General features: G+C 48.9%; 1 protein-coding gene and 1 long non-coding RNA gene across 2 annotated transcripts in view; one reads left to right on the top strand and one right to left on the bottom strand.

Moving 5' to 3' along the window:
• Positions 1–5507: 5507 nt before the first annotated feature.
• The window catches only part of LOC141085408 (uncharacterized), a 79738-nt gene continuing 61876 nt past the window's right edge, over positions 5508–23369 (bottom strand). Inside the window, exon 2 of the long non-coding RNA XR_012231289.1 lies at positions 5508–6909. This is a non-coding gene — a long non-coding RNA (uncharacterized lncRNA). The remainder of the gene's footprint in view (positions 6910–23369) is intronic.
• LOC141085405 (uncharacterized) overlaps positions 14991–23369 on the top strand; it is a 40337-nt gene continuing 31958 nt past the window's right edge. The window contains exon 1 of the mRNA XM_073570757.1: positions 14991–15086. Coding sequence (XP_073426858.1) covers positions 15006–15086 — 81 coding nt within the window. The 5' untranslated portion in view covers positions 14991–15005. The remainder of the gene's footprint in view (positions 15087–23369) is intronic.

The raw sequence follows: 23369 nt of genomic DNA, 5'->3' as shown, positions 1-23369 counted from the left end.
CACAACAGAGAGGCAGCACATAGCAGCACAACAGAGAGGCAGCACAGAGCAGCACAGAGAGGCAGCACAGAGCAGCACAACAGAGAGGCAGCACAGAGCAGCACAGAGAGGCAGCACAGAGCAGCACAACAGAGAGGCAGCACAGAGCAGCACAGAGCAGCACAACAGAAAGGCAGCACAGAGCAGCACAACAGAGAGGCAGCACAGAGCAGCACAGAGAGGCAGCACAGAGCAGCACAACAGAGAGGCAGCACAGAGAGGCAGCACAGAGCAGCACAACAGAGAGGCAGCACAGAGCAGCACAGGGCAGCACAGAGGCAGCAGAAAGCAGCACAACAGAGAGGCAGCACAGAGCAGCACAGAGGCAGCACAGAGCAGCACAGAGGCAGCACAGAGCAGCACAACAGAGAGGTAGCACAGAGCAGCACAACAGAGAGGCAGCACAGAGCAGCACAACAGAGAGGCAGCACAGAGCAGCACAGAGGCAGCACAGAGCAGCACAACAGAGAGGCAGCACAGAGCAGCACAGAGAGGCAGCACAGAGCAGCACAACAGAGAGGCAGCACAGAGCAGCACAGAGAGGCAGCACAGAGCAGCACAACAGAGAGGCAGCACAGAGCAGCACAGAGGCAGCACAGAGCAGCACAACAGAGAGGCAGCACAGAGCTGCACAGAGGCAGCACAGAGCAGCACAGAGGCAGCACAGAGCAGCACAACAGAGAGGCAGCACAGAGCAGCACAACAGAGAGGCAGCACAGAGCAGCACAACAGAGAGGCAGCACAGAGCAGCACAGAGGGACAGCATAGAGGAGCAGAACAGAGGAGAAGCACAAAAGAGCAGCACAGAGAGGCAGCACAGAGCAGCACAACAGAGAGGCAGCACAGAGCAGCATAGAGGCAGCACAGAGCAGCACAACAGAGAGGCAGCACAGAGCAGCACAACAGAGAGGCAGCACAGAGCAGCACAACAGAGGCAGCACAGAGCAGCACAGAGAGGCAGCATAGAGGAGCAGAACAGAGGAGAAGCACAAAAGAGCAGTACAACAGAGAGGCAGCACACAGGAGCACAACAGAGGCAGCACAGAGCAGCACAACAGTGAGGCAGCACAGAGCAGCACAACAGACAGGCAGCACAGAGCAGCACAGAGAGGCAGCACAGAGCAGCACAACAGAGAGGCAGCACAGAGCAGCACAGAGAGGCAGCACAGAGCAGCACAACAGAGAGGCAGCACAGAGCAGCACAACAGAGAGGCAGCACAGAGCAGCACAACAGAGAGGCAGCACAGAGAGGCAGCACAGAGAGGCAGCACAGAGCAGCACAACAGAGAGGCAGCACAGAGCAGCACAGAGAGGCAGCACAGAGCAGCACAACAGAGAGGCAGCACAGAGCAGCACAGAGAGGCAGCACAGAGCAGCACAACAGAGAGGCAGCACACAGGAGCACAACAGAGGCAGCACAGAGCAGCACAACAGAGAGGCAGCACACAGGAGCAGCACAGAGAGGCAGCACAGAGCAGCACAACAGAGAGGCAGCACAGAGCAGCACAACAGAGAGGCAGCACAGAGCAGCACAGAGAGGCAGCACAGAGCAGCACAACAGAGAGGCAGCACAGAGCAGCACAGAGAGGCAGCACAGAGCAGCACAACAGAGAGGCAGCACAGAGCAGCACAGAGAGGCAGCACAGAGCAGCACAACAGAGAGGCAGCACAGAGAGGCAGCACAGAGCAGCACAACAGAGAGGCAGCACAGAGAGGCAGCACAGAGCAGCACAACAGAGAGGCAGCACAGAGCAGCACAGAGGCAGCACAGAGCAGCACAACAGAGAGGCAGCACAGAGCAGCACAGAGAGGCAGCACAAAGCAGCACAACAGAGAGGCAGCACAGAGCAGCACAGAGAGGCAGCACAGAGCAGCACAACAGAGAGGCAGCACAGAGCAGCACAGAGCAGCACAGAGGCAGCACAGAGCAGCACAACAGAGAGGCAGCACAGAGCTGCACAGAGGCAGCACAGAGCAGCACAGAGGCAGCACAGAGCAGCACAGAGGCAGCACAGAGCAGCACAACAGAGAGGTAGCACAGAGGCAGCACAGAGCAGCACAACAGAGAGGCAGCACAGAGCAGCACAACAGAGAGGCAGCACACAGGAGCACAACAGAGGCAGCACAGAGCAGCACAACAGAGAGGCAGCACACAGGAGCAGCACAGAGAGGCAGCACAGAGCAGCACAACAGAGAGGCAGCACAGAGCAGCACAGAGAGGCAGCACAGAGCAGCACAACAGAGAGGCAGCACAGAGCAGCACAGAGAGGCAGCACAGAGCAGCACAACAGAGAGGCAGCACAGAGCAGCACAGAGGCAGCACAGAGCAGCACAACAGAGAGGCAGCACAGAGCAGCACAGAGAGGCAGCACAGAGCAGCACAACAGAGAGGCAGCACAGAGCAGCACAGAGAGGCAGCACAGAGCAGCACAACAGAGAGGCAGCACAGAGCAGCACAGGGCAGCACAGAGGCAGCAGAAAGCAGCACAACAGAGAGGCAGCACAGAGCAGCACAGAGGCAGCACAGAGGCAGCACAGAGCAGCACAACAGAGAGGTAGCACAGAGGCAGCACAGAGCAGCACAACAGAGAGGCAGCACAGAGCAGCACAACAGAGAGGCAGCACAGAGCAGCACAACAGAGAGGCAGCACAGAGCAGCACAGAGGGACAGCATAGAGGAGCAGAACAGAGGAGAAGCACAAAAGAACAGCACAGAGAGGCAGCACACAGGAGCAGAACAGAGGCAGCACAGAGGGACAGCATAGAAGAGCAGCGTAGAGGAGCAGAACAAAGGAGCAGCAATGGAGCAGCACAGAGGAGGAGCACAGAGGGGCTATACTGAGAATCAGTACAAAGGGGCAGAACGGAGGGGCAGCATCGAGGAGCAGTGCAGAAGAGCAACAGTGAGGGGCAGCACTGAGGGGCAGCATAGAGAAACAGCACAGAAGGGCAGCATAGAAGGGCAGCACAGAGGAGTAGCACAGAGAGGCAGCGCAGAGGAGCAGTACTGAGGGGCAGCACAGAGAGTAACCCAGAAGAGCAGCACAGAGAGGCAACACTAAGGAGCAGCACAGAGGCAACACTAAGGAGCAGCACAGAGGAGCAGCACTGAGGAGCAGCACAGAGAGGCAACACTAAGGAGCAGCACAGAGAGGCAACACTAAGGAGCAGCACAGAGGAGCAGCACTGAGGAGCAGCTCAGAAGAGCAGCACAGAGGAGCAGATTTTGGTGGTGTGCAGAGATTTGTTACAGTCCCTTTTCCTGGGAGCAAGGAAAGGTGGCATGCATGGATTTGATAATACACAGACGTGTTACTGCAGAGGTGCATATACAATCCCACCTAGGATCTGGTACCACAAGGACCCAACTATCCCTCTCTTGTAGTAATCTGATGCAGGAGAGGGACCGTTGGGAATAGTTAGGGCTAGCAGATTTTTCTGGAGACTCAATTTTGCTGGAAACTCAATTTACACAGCTGGCGATACAATGTGAAGCAATAATACTACTATGACTTTATATTTAGACAGCAGGATGTGACCTGCCTTGCCATTCACTGTGACTTTATTCGACACCGCCATATGGAAAGTAGAACAACCAGGTTCCTTCTTTATTATCCTGATGTATGGAGCACCTGTCCCTGCGAACTGAATGGAGACTGCACGGACTGGATACATGTTCTCTTTTCATACTTTCTGTTTGTTCTTCAGTCTTTTCATGTCGGGAAACGCCTAAGAGACAGTTGAAATGTTGCGAACGAGCTGATAAAACTCCTCCATGGATGTTTTTAATAACTCCCATATACATGAGCATTTTTTGGAGTGAATGGTAAAAGCATTTTTGTTGGATGCAAAATCGACATCGACAATCAATTTTGCCAAACTTTTTGCTAATTTTTGGCTGGATAATGCCAATGCCAGACCTAATAGAAAATATCGATTTGATAAAACGCCTTCTGACTGGTGATGAGCAAATGTGTTCAGATAAGGTGTTGTCCAGATGTCGAAAAATATGTTCGCGTCCCCGCGGCTGCATGTCTCGCGGCTGTTCGACAGATGCAACACATGCAGGGATTGATGAAGAAACAGGAAATCCTGACATTTGTTGCGGCTGTCGAACAGCCACGAGACCTGCAGCCGCGGGGACTCGAACATAATTTTTGAGCACACCTGAGATACTTAGTTAGCACCCGAGCATGCTCAGATAGCACCTTGTCCCAACACGCTCACTTATCACTACTTCTGACACCACTTCTATTATCTCAAGAGCTGCAATAAGTAATTTCTTCTAGAGATAACATTTCACCCCAGCGATACTTGTTATCTCTATTTGAAAGGATTATAAAGGAAGCTGCTTTCACACTCTCATAGGAAGATAAGCTCCATTTGTAAATGTTTCTTCATAGACACCTTTCTGCAACATTCTTAGGCCACGTTGCATTTAAATCTGGACACTGAAAACCGGACTCCTTCCCAGAAATCGCGCGTTTTTTTCCGCGCGATTTTCGCGTGTGATATTCAAGCACTTTCCAAGCGATTTGAAGCATCGCTTGGAAAGTGATTGACAGGTTGGTCACACTCGTCAAACATAGTGTTTGATAAGTGTGACCAGGTTTTTACTATTGAGGCTGCCTATGCGGCATCAATAGTAAAAGATAGAATGTAAAAAATAATTAAAAAATAAAAAATCGGGGTATATTTGCCTTCCGACGTCCCGCGCAGTCTCAGCGACGCTCCCGTTCCCAGCGAAGCCTTGCGAGATCTGTGATGATGTTGCTCTCGCGTTGCTATAGCAATCTCACGAGACCGCTAGAGTAACGCGAGACTACGTCATCACAGGACCCTGCCGCAAGGCATTACTGGGAACGCTGAGGCCCGGGAAGGCTGCGCGTGACGTCGGAAGGTAAATATACCCCGATTTTTTATTTTTTATTCTTTTTTTTTACAGGGGTATGGTACCCAGGGCCTGGAGGACAGTCTCCTCTCCTCCACACCGTGGGTACCAACCGCACATGAGACGCTTAACTTCCCGCATGGTGGGCATAGCCACATGCGGGAAGTAAGCGATTCTCATGCATTCCTATGGGTGCGGAATCGCGGCAATTCTTTGCGATTCTGCACAAAAGAATGAGCATGCTGCGATTTTTTCCGTGATGCGATTCCGCCGCGGAAAAAAGAGCAGCATTAGCACAGCATGTGCGGAATGCCATAGGAATGCATGGGGGGCGTTCTGTACAAGATTTTTAAATGTTTTTGCAGCGTTTTCGCGCCGAAAATCACGGCAAAAACGCTTAAAAATCGCTTCGTGGGCACACAGCCTAACAGGAGACTTTTCCCCATTCTCAGCGGTTTTTTTATGTTTTTTGTTGCGTTTTAGTACCAGTATGTTTGGTAGCATTTTTTTTACATGACATGGTGTTTGCAGTGTGAGGCAGGCAGTTGTAAAATAACTCAAAGGACACAACTGGGTGCAGTTTCAAGGACTTTACTCACGCTTCTTTTTACTCAATGACCGGCTTGGTACTGTGTCCTCCAGGTGAGGGGTCCAGCCAACTCCCAGGTAAATTGGTGACACCGTTTCAGGACTCCTCATTGTGTTAACCTTTCTAGACCGTCTCTCTGCGCTTTTCTCTCCTCTCTCTCCTGCCCTGCGCCTTCGCACACAGTGTCCCCAAGCCGGCAGCCACGGACCTCACCGAGCGACGTGGGTCAGGCCCCAGGATCCTCTACAGCCACCTTTGCTAGGAATGTATACGGTTGTGGCCGAGGCACTTAAAGTTACCTCGGCCTCCGGATTCTAGCTGAGCCTTGTAGTACTCCACTAGTCTGAGGGGCTGGTTTCCTCACTGCGGCCTGGTCCTCCCTTTCAGGATGCGGGTCCCACGGTTGGCTTAATGCATGATCCGTGTCCCAAGGACACCTTCTTTTCTCTTAGGAGCTTCCTTCTAGATGGTTCTGTCACTGACTCGGACTCTCACTGCGTCAGTCTTGCTCCTCCACTGTCCTGTCACCAACTGACTGGATCTTCCAGAAAGATCCTCTACCTCAGGGTTGACTCCTCCCACCAACTGTCACCTTCTTGTCACTAATTGGCTACACTCCTTGTCACCCCCATCTCCTTAGCTTCTCCCACTCTACCTACCTTTCCCACCTGCCTCTCAACACCCTTCCCTGGCCAGTCTGGTGTGTATTGGGTGCAAGTGATAGGAGTCCTGTGTGGTGTTCCCTCCTTACCTGAGGGTGGGGTACCACACCTCTGGATGAGGTGCAGTACCTCTGTGGTGACTGGACCCTCAGGGGTGCCAGGGGTGCCACATTCCCCCCCGTTAAACACAGCACGTCCGCTGTTAAGAAACATACAAAATCGTTTTGGGATATGCATATCAACGGGTTTACTGCAACAGTCAAACGTGGAAACCGGTAGCTCTTCTTCCCTCTATGGGAGGCATCTCTCTTTAACGTTACCAATCATTACCATTTAATAAATATATACCTCAGAAATACATAGTAATTAAACACTATATATTCAATAGAAATATTTGTATTAAATATCAAAGAACCTATACCAACATATACACACTTATATGATTCATTTGCAGAATTCTCTCTTTATATAGCCCTTTGCGTGAAAATATAAAAGGAATAAAACATTTTCGGCAAAGTTCAGTTCATCCCTGACCGGGGTATTTTTACAAAGTTCAGTTCATCCCTGACCGGGGTATTTTCTTCTTGTGCGATGCGGGGGACCCGTCAGTAAACCCCCAACGTAGGCCTTGGGCGGGCTACAAGGCTTAGTTGATCTGTATTTTGTGCCATGTTTTCCACCACGCCAAACGGGTTTTTGTTCTGTGGCATTAAGGCACCTTCAGAGGCCTGTTGTAAAACCAAGATGGAGCACCTTAAGAAGTGCTAACTATGTTCAATTAAAAGTTGTGGATTATTCACCACTCATAACCTCATAGTCCTCATTAAGAATCATAAAACAGACCTAACCAGGTAATACTTGTTAAAGACATCAACCATTTAACTATTTACAGTCATATATCATAATTAATCATTTATGCTTGCTTCCAGGGTAGTCCCTGGGACTGGCCACTACCTAGCCAGGACAGTTCTTGCTGCATGACAATGCCTGCATCAGTGCCAGGCATAGTACCTTCTGCATCAGCCTCCTCTGACTCCCACGCTATATTATAATGTGCCCATCCAGGTGTAGGGGCTGCGGGTACAAGAAGGGGACCTATCAGAGTATCCTCAGACCCGATGACTGGGTCAGCCACAGCTGCAGTATTTGGTGGTTCGACCTGCTCTGACTCCCATCCTCCTTCCACGGTCAGAGACTAGAGATGAGCGACTTTGCCTTTTTTCGGGTCGAGTCGGGTTTCATGAAACCAGACTTTCGCAAAAGTCGGGTCGAACGAAATCGGCCGATTATCGTGAAAAGTCGAAGGCCGACTGAAACACGAAATCCAATGCAAGTCAATGGGGAAGAAAAGTCATCAGTGAGTGGAGGACAGAAAACACACCTACAGTGCCCATTTTAATGCCAAAAACATCAATTCTTATTACTTAAGCTTGTCAACCTTAATTTACTTTATAATAATAGTTAGGCATTGAAAACAGGGGGTTATTTGGCTAAAGTTGTGGGGGGGGGTAGGGCTCGCTCCAGAACTTCGTGTGCCCAGGGCCAAAGAGTGTCAATAGGCTCCTTTAACACATGCCACAATTCATGATTCTCTGATATGGCAGAGAAATAGCGGTATAGTACAATGAAAAATACTTCACTTCTTACATCTCATGACTGATATCCATTTTAAATTCTCCAATAGCTCCAAAAACGGACAGTATATTACTCTATACAGTATTATGGCCACCGCATTGTGCGCTATACAGAGTAATGAGGCCCATATATTTCTCCATACAGAATCATTATTCCCATATAATGTTCCATACAGTATATGATGAGCTCCACATAATGCTACAGTATATGTTGGTCCCCATGGATGAAGCTCCACTGTCTTATGGGCCCAAATAATGCTCCATATATAATGGGTCCCATTTCTAATGCTCCAGTGTATAATGGGCCCTGTAAATGCTGCTCCAGTGTCTGATGTCCACCTTTGGAATGTTCCAGTGTATGGTGGGCTCCATATATCATTCTCCAGAGTATAGTGTTTCCCAAAAATTGCTCCCAACCTTTAAAACAATTAAATAAGTCTCCTCACTAGGGAATCCCTGTACTAGTCTGGACTCCTCGTCGTCCCCATCTTCCATCTCTCTGCACTTGGACTGTTTAGGCAGAGGGCGTACAGACATGATGTCATTGCGCTCTCTGACCAGAATGTCACTGTCAGGAAACGCGGAAGACGTCACGGCGGTGGAGCAGGGAGAGGTAAGTATTTCAACTTTGCAAGTGCTGTGATCCTGAGCAAGCGGGGGGGGCCCACTCGTTGGCGACGACACTGGCACAGGGCCCCTCATAGTACGGCGGTGTGTCTGACGGCGGGTGGGCCTCCCGCCGGCAGAGACACTTTTGCGTACTATGAGGGGCCCTGTGCCAGTGCCGTCGCCCATGAGTATGCCCCCCCACCTGCTCAAGGAACCTGCACTTTCATCTGCATCTTCCTCTTTGTCACCGTGTAAGGTGGTATAGTATGCGGGAAGGGGAACCTGAGTTTCATCAGGGTCAGATTCTGGCTGTGTAGAGTGCGAGGGGAATGTAGTGGTCTGGGTCAATGTACCAGCAGAATCATCTAGCAGTGGCTGGGCATCAGTGCACTTGTGGCGCCCCCAGGAGTACGGTCGCCACAAGTCACCACTCCTAGGGAGTGTGATGTCATGCTTGGGAGCAATGAAGGATCTCTCTAGCAGTTAAACCAACACACAACACAGTTCCCATTCCAGGCCAGCAGAGAGAGATCTGAACCTGACTGCTGAGGAGCTGCTCTCTGTGGTCGGGAGGAGGGAAGTTAGGGCAGTCTGTGAAGGGAAGGGGAAGTGTGTGGATGTGAGAAGGGGAGCTGGAGAATGAGCAGAGTTAAGGCTCACTCCTAGCTGGAGCGAATGGTCCGGATTCCGGTCTCCGAGTTTGTAGGGACACTGACGGTCCTGCAGCAGAAACCGGAGGAAGTAGCAGCTGTAAATGCTCTGTTCACAACTAAGGCTCGGAGGCCCCAGCAGCGACTTGTGTGAGCCAGAAGGAAAAGGCTACAGCTGCCTGCCATACGAGAAAGTTTCAAAAGAGAGTCAACAGGGGGAACTTCAGTGAACTCAGTACTGCGAGTACCTCAGATAAGCGCTAGAACGGAGGCCACATTACCTATCTGCAGAGAGAGAATTCCTAATTTGCTTCCAGGCTGACCAATTCCTTCTCCATCTGTACTCTGGGTCCTGTACGGCACTTACCAAGTACAGGTAAAGGAACTGCACAACTGTGTCTGTCATCTTTCTCCTCCGCCTGTCGCACGCCTCTGCTACATCCTGCACTGCACACCATCTACCAACTCTTTCATCTGCCCTGTGACTACGGCCCAACCTGTGCAGAGCTTCTACATCCTAGCTGCACCTCAACATCTGTCCCAGAGAAGCGACACTGCAGCGCTGGTCAATCTGATCAGAAACCACAGGTGGCGTCACGTATCATTCACCTATAAACGTTATTCACCCCTTTGCATGGACGCCCATGCCCACGGACCAGGTCATCACCACCGTGACACATCCCTCTGAGACACTGGCCCGGTACCGATTAACCCCACTGCCCTGGCTGGCAACCCACACTCGATGTCAGATTCATCTTGGACTGGGGAATTCATGATTTTACTTGATAACCCAGGCATGGTATGCGAAAAAAGCTCCATGGAGTAATCTGTAGTGTGGCCTGCCGCATCCTTCACTTTTGGTAGGGGTGAAGGACACAAGGAAAGGTGTTGTTCGTGACCAGGAGCCTCCACTGACGACTCAGTGCTTTTATTTTTTGAAACTTCAGAAGAGGAGGCGATAGAGCTGGAGGCTGTGTCAGCAATGTAAGACAAAACTTGTTCCTGAAGCTCCGGCTTTAAAAGCGGTTTACCTACTCCCAGAAAAGAGAGCCTTCGAGGCCTTGTGGAGCCAGACGATGACGCAGGCTGAACACCTCCTGCCTTAGGTGCTATTGTGCTTTTGCCACTACCAGCAGATGCACCACCACCATCAGTACCAGCTGGCAACCCCCGCCCACTTCCATGGCCTCTTCCACCATACTTCCTCATTTTTGGAAAAATGTACCCAAAATACCACCAGCTATATGGTACTGTAAAACAAGGTACAAGGTGTATATAGTATTGGGGAGAATTTGAATCTCCCTAGAGATTTTAGGAGGCTGAGCTATTATCTCAGGCCCACTATAGATTACACCTCAATTTAACAGGCTGAAATTGGCTGGTGTAGGACAAAGTACAAGGTGTGTATATAGTATTGGGGAGAATTGGAAGCTCCCTAGAGATTTTAGGAGGCTGACAATGATGCTCTCAGTCCAAGTATGGACGCAGGCAGCCTAATAAGCAGGACTGATGCACACAAAAGTGTGGAAAAATGAACGTTTGGTAACTGTGCAGAAAAGAGGAAGAAAAGTGTTTTTGCTTTTAAAAAAGCAGTTTGCACAGCAGTGTACAAACAGCAATGCAGCTATCAGGGAGCCTTATAAGGCAGCCTAATAACCAACAGAGCTGATGCACAAAAATAGAGCTTCCCCAGCAGAAGCAGTTTTTTGGTTCTTCTTCCCTGCCTAACACTCTCCCTTATTCTGAATCAGCAGCAGCAGCTCTCCCTATTGTAAGATCGGCAGAAGTAAGATGGCGGTCGGCGTGCACGCCCTTTTATAGGCCCTGTGACGCCACACAAAGCCAGCCAATCACTTGCATGCCCTTCTCAAAGATGGTGGTGACCGCTGCCTATGTCATCGCGTTGCCCTCAGTGTGCGTCCTCCATCATTGGCTGAAAAAGGGCGCTGGAAGCATCATTTGAAACGCGACTTTGGCGCTCTGGTCGCCGACCTCGTGGCCGACCTCACGCTATGGTCGGGTTTCGTTTCATGAAACCCGACTTCAGCGAAAGTCGGCGACTTATTAATTTGACCGACCCGTTTCGCTCAACTCTAACAGACACAGATCCTGGAGCTGGTTACTCAGCTCTGCATAGATGGTTTTATTCTCTGCACTCAGGCTATTGCCTCCTTCTGCATACCTTGCTGCTGCCATGTTTATTGCAGTGTCTCCTGTGCATTTCCTGCTCACCCCTGACACTTTCCGGGGGTGGGCTTTCTTCTGCTCTTTATGCCTATCAAAGTAATACAGGTGGTGGGTCTTTCCTCCTGACAGACACCTTTTCATCACATGCTGATGTTGGTGGTGGGTGGGCATCATCTTTGCACTCACTCTCTGGCCCCTCCCACCGCAGCTCATTCCTCTCAGCTGGCTGTAATTTGATAAGCCCACACAGCCTGTGACGCAGCTATTTAACCAGCACTCAGTAACAGTGACGCAGTAAACAATGGCACAGTTAGGCGATGATTTAACAGCCTAAAGGTACTGTCACACTTAGCGATGTACCAGCGATCCCGACCAGCGATATGACGCGGTCAGAATCGCTGGTGCATCGTTAAGTGGTCGCTAGTGAGCTGCCACACAGGAAGATCTCACCAGCGACATCGCTGGGGATGGGGGTCGCTGCTTACCTGTCACATCAGGCGATGAAGACGTCCTCCTGCCCGCCTCTACGCTCGTCGCTCGTCTCTCAACAGGAAGCTGACGACGAGAAACAGTCCAGGACATTCTCGCGCGATCAGCGATAAGCAGCGGGGGAGCCGGTCGTAGGTAAGTATCACACACAGCGATATCGCTAGCAATATCGCTATAATGTCACAAGTTATAGCGATATCGCTTAGTGTGACAGGCCCTTTACAAACTCACTATTACTCAATACAGATAATCCTTTTAGCAATACTATAAAATCTCTTTTACACAGTATAGTAAATTTCTGGCACACTATACATTAAGGCTTCTGGCACTCAGTATGTTACAGTCTCTGTCACACAGTACTCAGCTTTGCTAGGCTCTAGGCACCCAACTTTGCCAAGCTCCAATTACCCTGCTTTGCTGAGCTCGATGATCCTGTTCGTCGTGACGCCAAAATGGAACGCCCCACAGGGCCGGGGGTTACTCAGTACCGGGCCTTTCAGGCTCTTTGAGAGGGGAAAGTATGTCACGTGGTGTTGGTGACCCGGTCCGTGGCCCTGGGTGTCCAATAAAGTAGATGGAAGTTCAGATGAGGGGGAAGATGGTAGGGTAATTGTAGGGGAAAAAGGGAACTCGTGACACCACCCATGGTACTCGGCTAGTATAGCCAACGCTGCGATGCAGACCCTCTGGGATGATGATTTAGCAGCTAAGATGGTGAAGCTCTCCATGGGCAGAGCTGTGTCCCAGGGCAGTTGAGCCGGTGACGGTAATGGTGTTTGCAGTGTGAGGCAGGCAGTTGTAAAACAACTCAAAGGACACAGCTGGGTGCAGTTTCAAGGTCGAGTACCACGGGTGGCGTCACGAATTCCCTTTTCCCCTACAATTACCCTACCATCTTCCCCCTCATCTGAACTTCCATCTACTTTATTGGACACCCAGGGCCCCGGACCTGGTCACCATCACCACCGTGACATACTTTCCCCTCTCAAAGAGCCTGAAAGGCCCAGTACCGAGTAACCCCCGGCCCTGCGGGGCGTTCCATTTTGGCATCATGACGAACAGGATCATCGAGCTCAGCAAAGCTGGGTATTTGGAGCTTGGCAAAGTTGGGTGCCTAGAGCCTAGCAAAGCTTAGTACTGTGTGACAGAGACTGTAACATATTGAGTGCCAGAAGCCTTAATGTATAGTGTGCCAGAAATTTACTATACTGTGTAAAAGAGATTTTATAGTATTGCTAAAAGGATTATGGGTCGCCCTCTCACACCCAGGGCAGCGGGGGTACTCGGTATCGGGCCGGTTTCAAGGTGGGAATGTGTCACAGCAGCAGTGACCCGGTCCGTGGCCGTGGGCGCCCAATATCAATGGCGGCGGTGATGTTAATTGTGTAATAGTTTATTTGGATAGTTCGTGACGCCACCCGTGGTGTTTGGCAAGTAAGATGGTAAGTCAACGCTGCATACAGATCCGCTGGGACTGATGGTGTGGTGCAGCAGAGATGGTGTAGCTCCCCACAGGTGGAGCTGTAGTCCCAGGGCAGTGTAGGTGCAATGGATGATTAGAGGCGCAGGATGGTATAGATGTTGTTACCCAGGTGTAGCGGTGCTGGAATAACTGGAGGACACCAGGGTGTGCGGTTCCAAAGCTTTACTCACTGTTTGCAGTTCACACAACTGCCTGCCTCCGTACTGTGTTCTCCAGGTCAGGGCTCCAGCCAACCTCCAGGCAGGATAGGATTCTCCCTTCCACACTCCGCCAACATGTACCTTACTGAACGACTCCTCCAATGCGCCTTTATGTGCGAAGCACTCCAGTACTTAGTTACCCTGGAATGCCTCTCTCTAGGTGTTCCTAGTCTTTACTTGTATGACAGACAGCTGTAGCCTGCTTCGGGGACTCCTCACTGCGTCCCGGCTCTCTATTCAGTTGCTGTTGTGTCCCAAGTCTATGATGGGAGCAAGGCGTTAGCGGCTCACTACTCCTCCAGTGTACGTTGCTGGACATAAAGATCCAATCAACCTCGGGGACCGGGACCCGGCCTTTGCGCTCTCTGGACTGGGTTATCTCTCTTTATCAACCTGCTTCCCACCGTCCTTCTATTCTCCTTCGTTCCGATCTGTTCAATCTCTCTTATGGAAGGTTAGGTTATCAATCTTATCAGTCTCTTTCTCTGGTCTTTCTCGTGCCAGCAGCCCAGATCACTGGGACCTGCTGCAGCACGTCCTTCAGACACCCATCTTCTCTCTCCAACTAACCAACTCCTCCTAACTCTCACTCTTCCCACTCTTTTATATCATCTCACTCCACCCGCCTCCCAGCACATCTCGTGCTACGAAGCAGGGTTCCACGAGGGGTGCTCTGTTAACCCCCAGCCTGAAGCTGTTAGGTGGCCCCACTGAACTATCCTGTGTGTGGATTGCAGGTGTGGAGTGTGGTCAGGAGTCCCCACCTTACCTGGATGGTGGGGCACTACACCTTAGGAGAAGGTGCAGTACCTCTGTGGCAACTGAAGCCTCAGGGGTGCCACAATTATCTGCATTGAGTAATAGTGAGTTTGTAAGGCTGTTAAATCATCGCCTAACTGTGCCATTGTTTACTGTGTCATTGTTAGGCTGGTTTCACATTAGCGCTCTTTAAGCGCACGCATGGCCGGGGGTAGCTCCGCCCCCGAGCCGGCTCTCTGCCCGGCGTGCCCGCCCCTTGCTTGTAGCGCCGCCTCCTAGCGGACAGCGGCGCCTGCGATCGGCGCACCCTATCTTTAGCATAGGGTGCGCAGAACGTGCGCAGGCCGTGCGCTAGTTGCGCTTTGACCTGCGCTGCGCACTTTTGATGGTGCGCCGTGCGCGCCAAAATCGAACTTTTCGGATTTTGGCGCACACGGCGCACCGTCAAAAGTGCGCAGCGCAGGTCAAAGCGCAACTAGCGCACGGCCTGCGCACGATCTGCGCACCCTATGCTAAAGATAGGGTGCGCCGATCGCTGGCGCCGCTGTCCGCTAGGAGGCGGCGCTACAAGCAAGGGGCGGGCACGCCGGGCAGAGAGCCGGCTCGGGGGCGGAGCTACCCCCGGCCATGCGTGCGCTTAAAGAGCGCTAATGTGAAACCAGCCTTACTGAGTGCTGGTTAAATAGCTGTGTCACAGGCTGTGTGGGCTTGTCAAGTTACAGCCAGCAGGAGCTGAGAGGAATGAGCTGTGGTGGGAGGGGCCAGAAAGTGAATGCAGAGATGATGCCCGCCCACCACCAACATCCTCATGTGATGCAAAGGTGTCTGTCAGGAGGAAAGACCCACCTCCAGTATTACTTTGATAGGCATAAAGAGCAGAGGAAGATGTCAGAGGTGAGCAGGAAGAACAGAGGAGACAGAGCAATAAACATGGCAGCAGCAAGGTATGCAGAAGGAGGCAATAGCCTGAGTGCAGAGAATAAAACCATCTATGCAGAGCTGAGTAGCCAGCTCCAGGATCTGTCTTTGACCGTGGTAGGAGGATGGGAGTCAGAGCAGGTCAAACCACCAAATATCGCAGCTGTGGCTGACCCAATCATCGGGTCTGAGGATACTCTGGGTCTCAGCAGTTTATAACTATGCTGCGACCCTCAATTGCGTGATGATTTGAACACCTGAGGGCACAACAGCAGATAAGGAGCCCAGGGCCGACGGTGAAAAGGACGGTACTCGTGGAATAGGCTCACGCTGACAGCCGTACAGGTTAGTGAAATCATCACGCAATTGAGGGTCGCAGCATAGTTATAAACAGCGGAGACACACACACAAAGCGCAGAAAGGAAGGTCCTAAATCCCCACCTGGCAAGGTGGAGCCCCTGAATGCCTCCAGGCGAGCCGGACTCATTCCGTCACCTGTATGTGGTACTCCGGATTGCAACCAGTTGCCAGTAAAAGGTAAAGAAACTGCACCTCTCTGTGTCCTTCTCTCATTTCTCTGCACCACAACGTTCACAGCCATTTTGACTATTAATTTAACATCTTTGCCCTGGGACTAATGCTCTACCTGTGGAGAGCCATTGTCACCTCAGCTGCGACACACCAACAGTCTCAGGGGAACAACACCGCAGCGCTGGTCACCTCTGACCAGAATACCACAGGTGGCGTCACGTAATTAACCATCTATAAACTTTATCTTCACTTTTACCACAGAAATACCACACAACTTTCCCCTATTTTATTACTGGACGCCTCTGGGCCACGGACCAGGTCACCGCCGCCGTGACACCGTCCCCCATTGAAGTCAACGGGCCCGGTACCGAGTACCCCCAGGCCCCACGGGGCGCTCTAGGTACCTATCTTTAACCCCTTTGCGACCGCCGATACGCGTTTTAACGGCGGTATTTAACTGTACTAAAACCACAGCGCCGCTAATTCACGGCGCTGTGGAGAAAGTGAATAGCGCCCCCCAGTGTCGGATTTTCTCTGGGGTCTCGGCTGCCGGGGGTAGCCGATACCCCAGAGAACAAGAATCGGTCGGTTTTTACCGACCCCGCTTTTGCGATCGCCGTTATTAACCCTATAACGGCGACCGCAAAAAAAAAAGGCGCGATTTCCACTGTTTAGGCCCATCAGGGGCTCTGCAAACGCAACATGATGCCCGCAGACCATTCCATCAAAGTCTGCATTCCAAAATGGCACTCCATCCCTTACGAGCTCTCCCATGCGCCCAAACAGTGGTTCTCCCCCACATATGGGGTATCGGCATTCTCAGGACAAATCGCACAACAACTGTGGGGGTATAATTTCTCCTGTTACCCTTGTAAAAATAAAAATTTGGGGGCGAAAAGATCATTTTTGTGGAAAAAAATTGATTTTTTATTTTCACGGCTCTACGTTATAAACTTCTGTGAAGCACTTGAAGGTTCAAAGTGCTCACCACACATCTATATAAGTTCCTTAATGGGTCTAGTTTCCAAAATGGGGTCACTTGTTGGAGGTTTCCACTGTTTAGGCCCATCAGGGGCTCTGCAAACGCAACATAATGCCCGCAGACCATTCCATCAAAGTCTGCATTCCAAAATGGCACTCCTTCCCTTCCAAGCTCTGCCATGCGCCCAAACAGTGGTTCCCCCCCACATAAGGGGTATCAGCGTACTCAGGACAAATCGCACAATAACTGTGCGGGTATGATTTCTCCTGTTACCCTTGTAAAAATAAAAATTTGGGGGCGAAAAGATCATTTTTGTGGAAAAAAAAAATGGATTTCTTATTTTCACGGCTCTACGTTATAAACTTCTGTGAAGCACTTGAAGGTTCAAAGTGCTCACCACACATCTAGATACGTTCCTTAATGGGTCTAGTTTCCAAAATGGGGTCACTTGTTGGAGGTTTCCATTGTTTAGGCACATTAAGGGCTCTCCGAACGCAACATGGCATCCGATCTGAATTCCAGCCAATTCTGCGTTGAAAAAGTCAAACGGCGCTCCTTCCCTTGCAAGCTCTGCCGTGTGCTGAAAAAGTGATTTACCCCCACATATGGGGTATCGGCGTATTCAGGAGAAATTGTACAACAAATTTTGTGGTTGATTTTCTCTTTAAACACTTGTGAAAATAAAAAAATTGGTTCTGAATAAATTTTTTGCAAAAAAAAGTTAAATGTTAATTTTTTCCTTCCACATTGCTTTAGTTCCTGTGAAGCACTTAAAGGGTTAATAAACTTCTTGAATGTGGTTTTGAGCACCTTGAGGGGTCTAGATTTTAGAATGATGCCACTTTTGGCTATTTTTTTTGTACACCCCTCAAAATGACTTTAAATATTATTATTATTTATTGTTATAGCGCCATTTATTCCATGGCGATTTACATGTAGGGAGGGGTATAAATAAAAACAAGTACAATAATGTTGAACAATACAAGTCATAACTGGTACAGGAGCAGAGAGGACCCTGCCCGCGAAGGCTCACAATCTACAAGGGATGGGTGAAAATACAGTAGGCGAGGGTAGAGCTGGTCATGCAGCGGTTTGGTCGATCGGTGGTTACTGCAGGTTATAGGCTTGTCGGAAGAGGTGGGTCTTCAGGCTCTTTTTGAAGGTTTCGATGGTAGGTGAGAGTCTGATATGTTGAGGTAGAGAGTTCCAGAGTAGGGGTGATGCGCGAGAGAAATCTTGTATGCGATTGTGGGAAGAGGAGATAAGAGGGGAGTAGAGAAGGAGATCTTGTGAGGATCGGAGGTTGCGTGCAGGAAAGTACCGGGAGACAAGGTCACAGATGTATGGAGGAGACAGGTTGTGGATGGCTTTGTATGTCATGGTTAGGGTTTTGTACTGGAGTCTCTGGGCAATGGGGAGCCAGTGAAGGGATTGACAGAGGGGAGAAGCGGGGAATAGCGGGGGGACATGTGTATTAGTCGGGCAGAGGAGTTTAGAATAGATTGGAGGGGTGCGAGAGTGTTCGAGGGGAGGCCACTGAGCAGGAGGTTGCAGTAGTCAAGGCGAGAGATAATGAGGACATGGACTAGGGTTTTTGCAGATTCTTGGTTGTGGAATGAACGGATTCGTGAAATATTTTTGAGTTGAAGTCGGCAGGAATTGAAAAGGGCTTGGATATGTGGTTTGAAGTAGAGATCAGCATCAAGGATTACCCCGAGGCAGCGAGCTTGTGGGACTGGGGAGAGTGGGCAGCCATTTACTGTAATGGATAGGTTCGTTGTGGGGGGCACGTGAGATGGGGGGAAAGATGATGAATTCTGTTTTGTCCATGTTAAGTTTCAGAAATCTGGTAGAGAAGAAGGATGAAATAGTGGACAGACATTGAGGGATTCTGGTTAGCAGGGAGGTGATATCTGGTCCAGAGATGTAGATCTGTGTGTCATCAGCATAGAGATGATACTGAAAGCCATGAGATTCTATAAGCTGTCCCAGGCCAAAGGTGTAAATGGAGAAGAGCAGGGGTCCTAGGACTGAACCTTGTGGGACTCCGACAGATAGGGGGTGAGGTGAGGAGGTGGTGTGTGAGTGGGAGATGCTGAAAGTCCGGTCTGTTAGGTATGATGAGATCCAGGACAAGGCCAAGTCTGTGATGCCAAGGGATGAGAGGGTCTGTAATAGTAGGGAATGGTCCACTGTGTCAAAGGCAGCCGACAGGTCCAGGAGGAGGAGGACAGAGTAGTGTCGCTTGCTCTTGGCGGTTAAGAGGTCATTGGTGACCTTAGTAAGGGCAGTTTCGGTGGAGTGGTGTGACCGGAAGCCAGATTGTAAGCGGTCGAAGAGGGAGCAAGAAGAGAGATGGGAGGACAGTTCAAGGTAGACGTGTTGTTCCAGTAGCTTGGAGGCATAGGGAGAAGTGATATAGGGCGATAGCTAGATACACAGGATGGGTCAAGAGAGGGCTTTTTGAGGATAGGTGTGATTGAGGCATGTTTAAAGCTTGAGGGGAAAACACCAGTTGTTAGTGATAGGTTGAAGAGATAGGTTAGGGTTGGGATGAAGACTGTGGTGAGGTTTGGGATGAAGTGGGAAGGGATCGGGTCAAGTGCACAAGTGGTGAGATGTGATCTTGAGAGTAGAGTGGAGAGTCGATCTTCTGTAATGGTGGAGAAGTTGGTTTTGAAAGTGGAGGGCTGGGAAGTCGGGAGGAGGGGCTCTGGGGGTTGTTGACCAAAACTCTCTCTGATGTTATCAATCTTCTGCTTGAAAAATGAGGCAAAGTCTTCAGCTGAGATGAGTGGGGAGGGAGGAGGTGCTGGGGGACGGAGGAGAGAATTGAAGGTGTTGAATAACTGTTTAGGGTTGTGAGACAGGGAGGATATGAGCGATGAGAAATAGGTTTGTTTAGCTGTGGCGAGTGTGGTCTTGAAAGTAGTGAGAGACTGTTTGAATGCGATGAAGTGCTCGTTGGAGTGGGATCTTTTCCATCTGCGCTCAGCAGCCCTGGAAGCTCGCCTCAGTTCTTTGATGATGACCAATATAATGTGGTCCCTAAAAAAAATGGTTTTGTAAATTTTGTTGTAAAAATGAGAAATCGCTGGTCAACTTTTAACCCTTATAACTTCCTAACAAAAAAAAAAATTTGCTTCCAAAATTGTGGTGATGTAAAGTAGACATGTGGGAAATGTTATTTATTAAGAAATTTGTGTGACACATCTCTCTGATTTAAGGGCATAAAAATTGCAAAATTTTCAAAATTTTTGCCATATTTCTGTTTTTTTCATAAATAAACACAAGACTTATCGAATAAATTTTACCACTAACATGAAGTACAATATGTCACAAAAAAACAGTCTCAGAATCAGCGGGATCCATTAAAGCGTTCCAGAGTTATAACCTCATAAAGGGGCAGTGGTCAGAATTGTAAAAATTGGCCTGGTCATTAAGCTGCAAACTGGCTCTGTCGCTAAGGGGTTAACATTGAGTACACAGGCCGTGCAGATGTATGCGGATGCGTCAGCATGCATTGTTTTGAAACTGCGGCGACCTGCATCGAACACAACATGTTGCATTTCGTTGCAGTCGCCACAGCGTCAAAACCGCATACATCTGCATGGCCTGTGAACCCAATGTTAAAGATAGGTACGCAGGCCACATGCAGACATAGGCGGAGCTGAACGGAGGAGGTGCGGCAGTGGGCGGAGCTTCACGGAGGAACTATGCAGCCCTCCGCAGCTCTGACATCCACAAATGTGAAACTAGCCTAAGGCTACTTTCACACATCAGTTTTTTGCCGTCAGGCAGGATCCGGCTATTTTTAGAAAAAACGGATCCGGCATAAATTTTGGAGAACTGTAGAAACGGATCCGTTTTTTTGCTGGATCCGTCTAGCAGGTTATATCTGTTCCTGGGGGCTGGCCAATTGGATCTGAGCATGCGCAGACTTAAAAAACCGGATCCGGTGGCTGGATCCGTCTTTTTCTGGATCCGGCGCATTCCGGCGCCCATAGACTTTCATTGTAGCAAAAAGCTGGAAGCGCCGGATCCGGCGCTTCCGGCTTTTTCGCCGGAGACAAAAAGACTTTACAGTAGCCGTTTGTTCCAGACGCCGGAATGAGACAAGTTGCTGGATCCGGCAAAAAACGGATGAAACGCAATGCCATCCGGCGCGATCCGGCGCCAATGCAAGTCAATGGGGAAAAACTGGATCCGGCATTGCATTTTGCCGGATCCGGTTTTACAAAAAAAAGCCGGATCGCGCCTGAAGGCAAAAAACTGATGTGTGAAAGAGGCCTAAAAGGATTGCGTGATTTGTCCTGTCCAAAACCCCTAAAAAAAGACCTTCGCCCAAAAAATACAATTCGCATTAACACTGATGGAAAAAAACAAACAAACAATGGAAGTCTATGAGAAAAAAATGGCAAAAAAAAAAAAATAGAAATCAAACACAAGAAATGTGAAATAAACGCTGCGGTTATTGGTTTTTAGTTCCCTCTTGTCTCATAGCAAACACCTAACTGCAGGGTGTTTTGATTCAAAAATATCCACAAAATATTGTATTAAAAAATGATCTATGACCAGTTATAAAAATGTTGCTAAAAAGACAGAAAAACTCATTAATTAGAAAACAGCTTGGTGTAAATGCCGCTCTTCTCCCGAATCCGGTGATGTTTTTCATTTGTTTGTGCTCCTTTCCATTCCTGAGATACAGCCTCCTCTTCCCTGTAAGTCTTGTTACCAACTAGGCGTGGTCTACAGCTCTTCTCCATAAGACTATTTCTGAAGACCACACCCAATTGACTAAAAAAAATAGATTTTCATACAGGGAAGAGTGGACCATATCTCAGGAACAGAGAGGAGCAGAGACGAGAGAAAAACAACTCTGGATTCCGGAGAACAGCGGCATTTGTGATGACTCACAGTGGTGGTTGTAATTAAACACGGGTTTGCTCTCATCTCTATTTGTCAGTGAGGAGAGTAGGCTGGTGGGTCATTTGATGCCTCCTACATGCACAGCAGGGTCTGACATTGCTTGGGGGGAGTGTTCTTTTTCCCTCCCGCCTGACGTATCCTGCTTATGATTCGTCAATATCATACAGGGGAAGTAGTACACGCCTCCAGGGAACACTCTCTGGTAACACCCCTTGTTGAAAGGGAAATTAGAATCTAAACTTTATAAGAAAATATCTCTGCAATGGAGAAGAGAAATAAAGAAATAAAAGACATTTTACTCTGCTCTTTAGCCATTAGTCCATGATGTGGTCAGTTTCACGTGGTCATACTAGTGATAGATCCTCTTTAAACAGGTTCTCCACGCTGCTTGGGGTACAAGTTTGCAGTCACTTTATGTGTACACTTTATATATACACATATATATGAGTTTAGCATCTGTCTACTAAAAAAAAGTCATGAAATATGTGTTTTTTGTTTTATTTTTGATTTTTCCGCCTTGAAATATGATGTGTGTAGCCTTATTTTTCTGCTGTTCTGTTTCACAGAGGTTCCTGCGGGCTGACATCTCAAACAGCAGTGACCCCTGCAGGCCAAGAAGGAAATAACTATGTACAGTGAAAAAGAACAACAAAAACGATCTTTTTTTCATTTTTTTTTGCAATTGAGTATTATAATTTACAACTTAAGTTTTATTTGTCTTATTGTTTTTTTTTCCCCCATTATTGTCCAAAATTGCGTCAGTCAGGATATATGTAGACAACTAGCAGATTTGTTCATCTCAATGGAGTTTACAGAAAATGAATAGGAAGTGTATATGAGTGTACAAAATGTATTTTAAGAGTTTTTTTATGTGGATTTTAGAGAGGATCAGCTTCAAAACCATCCTCAAGAGCCTCTCATAACTACCTCCCTCCCCCCCCAAAAAAAAAGTAAAAAAAAAAAGCCACATTTCCAGAACCTTTTGAAAATCACATCTGATTTTTTACACCCCTCAAAAAAAAAATCTGTGTAAACATATCCTAACCAGCTACAGTTAAAAAAAAATCACATCAAGTTATCATTGCCTTTGTACCGGTCTACTTTTGTGAGTTGTGCTCCATCATTTTTGTTTGCACGCAATTCACTATTCTATTTTATTTGTACTCGTCTGTTTTTTTGGTTTCTTTTTTCCGCTTTCTGGGCACAGTCCAGATTTTTTCGGCTGATTCATCATGTGCAACTTTTTAAAAAGTGGCAAAATTTGGAGCAGTTTCTCTCCAGTCCCACCATTGTGTATTTCTGAGAACGACAAAATTTTGGAGCAAATTTTGCAAATTTTTACCCTGCATATTTTCGGGAAAAAAAAAAAGCAAAAGCAAGTAACCTACATTTCTAACTGGGTGCAGAAATGGTGCCGAAAATCTGCAACATCAAAAATGGAACAAAAAGCTTGGTGTGGGAACTATCCTAAGGCTATGTTCACATGTTGAGGTTTTTTTTTTTTCTGCAGGCAAAACCTGCTCTCTTGGTAGCAAAGAATCTGCTTAGGCCTGTTTCACACTTCCGTTTTTGTGTCCGCCAAACGGATCCGTTTCCGTTTTTTTGACGGAAACTGATGCAAACGGATCCGTTTTTTTAAAAACGGATCCGTTTTTTTGACGGATCCGCGGTAACCGTAATGGAAGTCTATGGGACAAAAAAACGGATCCTGCAAAAAATGGCGGATCCGTTTTTTTACGGAAAACAACGGATTTTGACGGATTTGAAAAAACGGAAGTGTGAAACAGGCCTTAAAAAAAGGAGGTTTTGCTGCGTTT

Source organism: Dendrobates tinctorius, unplaced genomic scaffold (genome assembly GCF_039654945.1).
Source record: "Dendrobates tinctorius isolate UK_male_01 unplaced genomic scaffold, ASM3965494v1 ptg000028l, whole genome shotgun sequence".
NCBI lineage: Eukaryota > Metazoa > Chordata > Amphibia > Anura > Dendrobatidae > Dendrobates > Dendrobates tinctorius.
Note: the sequence above shows the minus strand (reverse complement) of the source record. Positions and strands in the feature narration are given on the sequence as shown.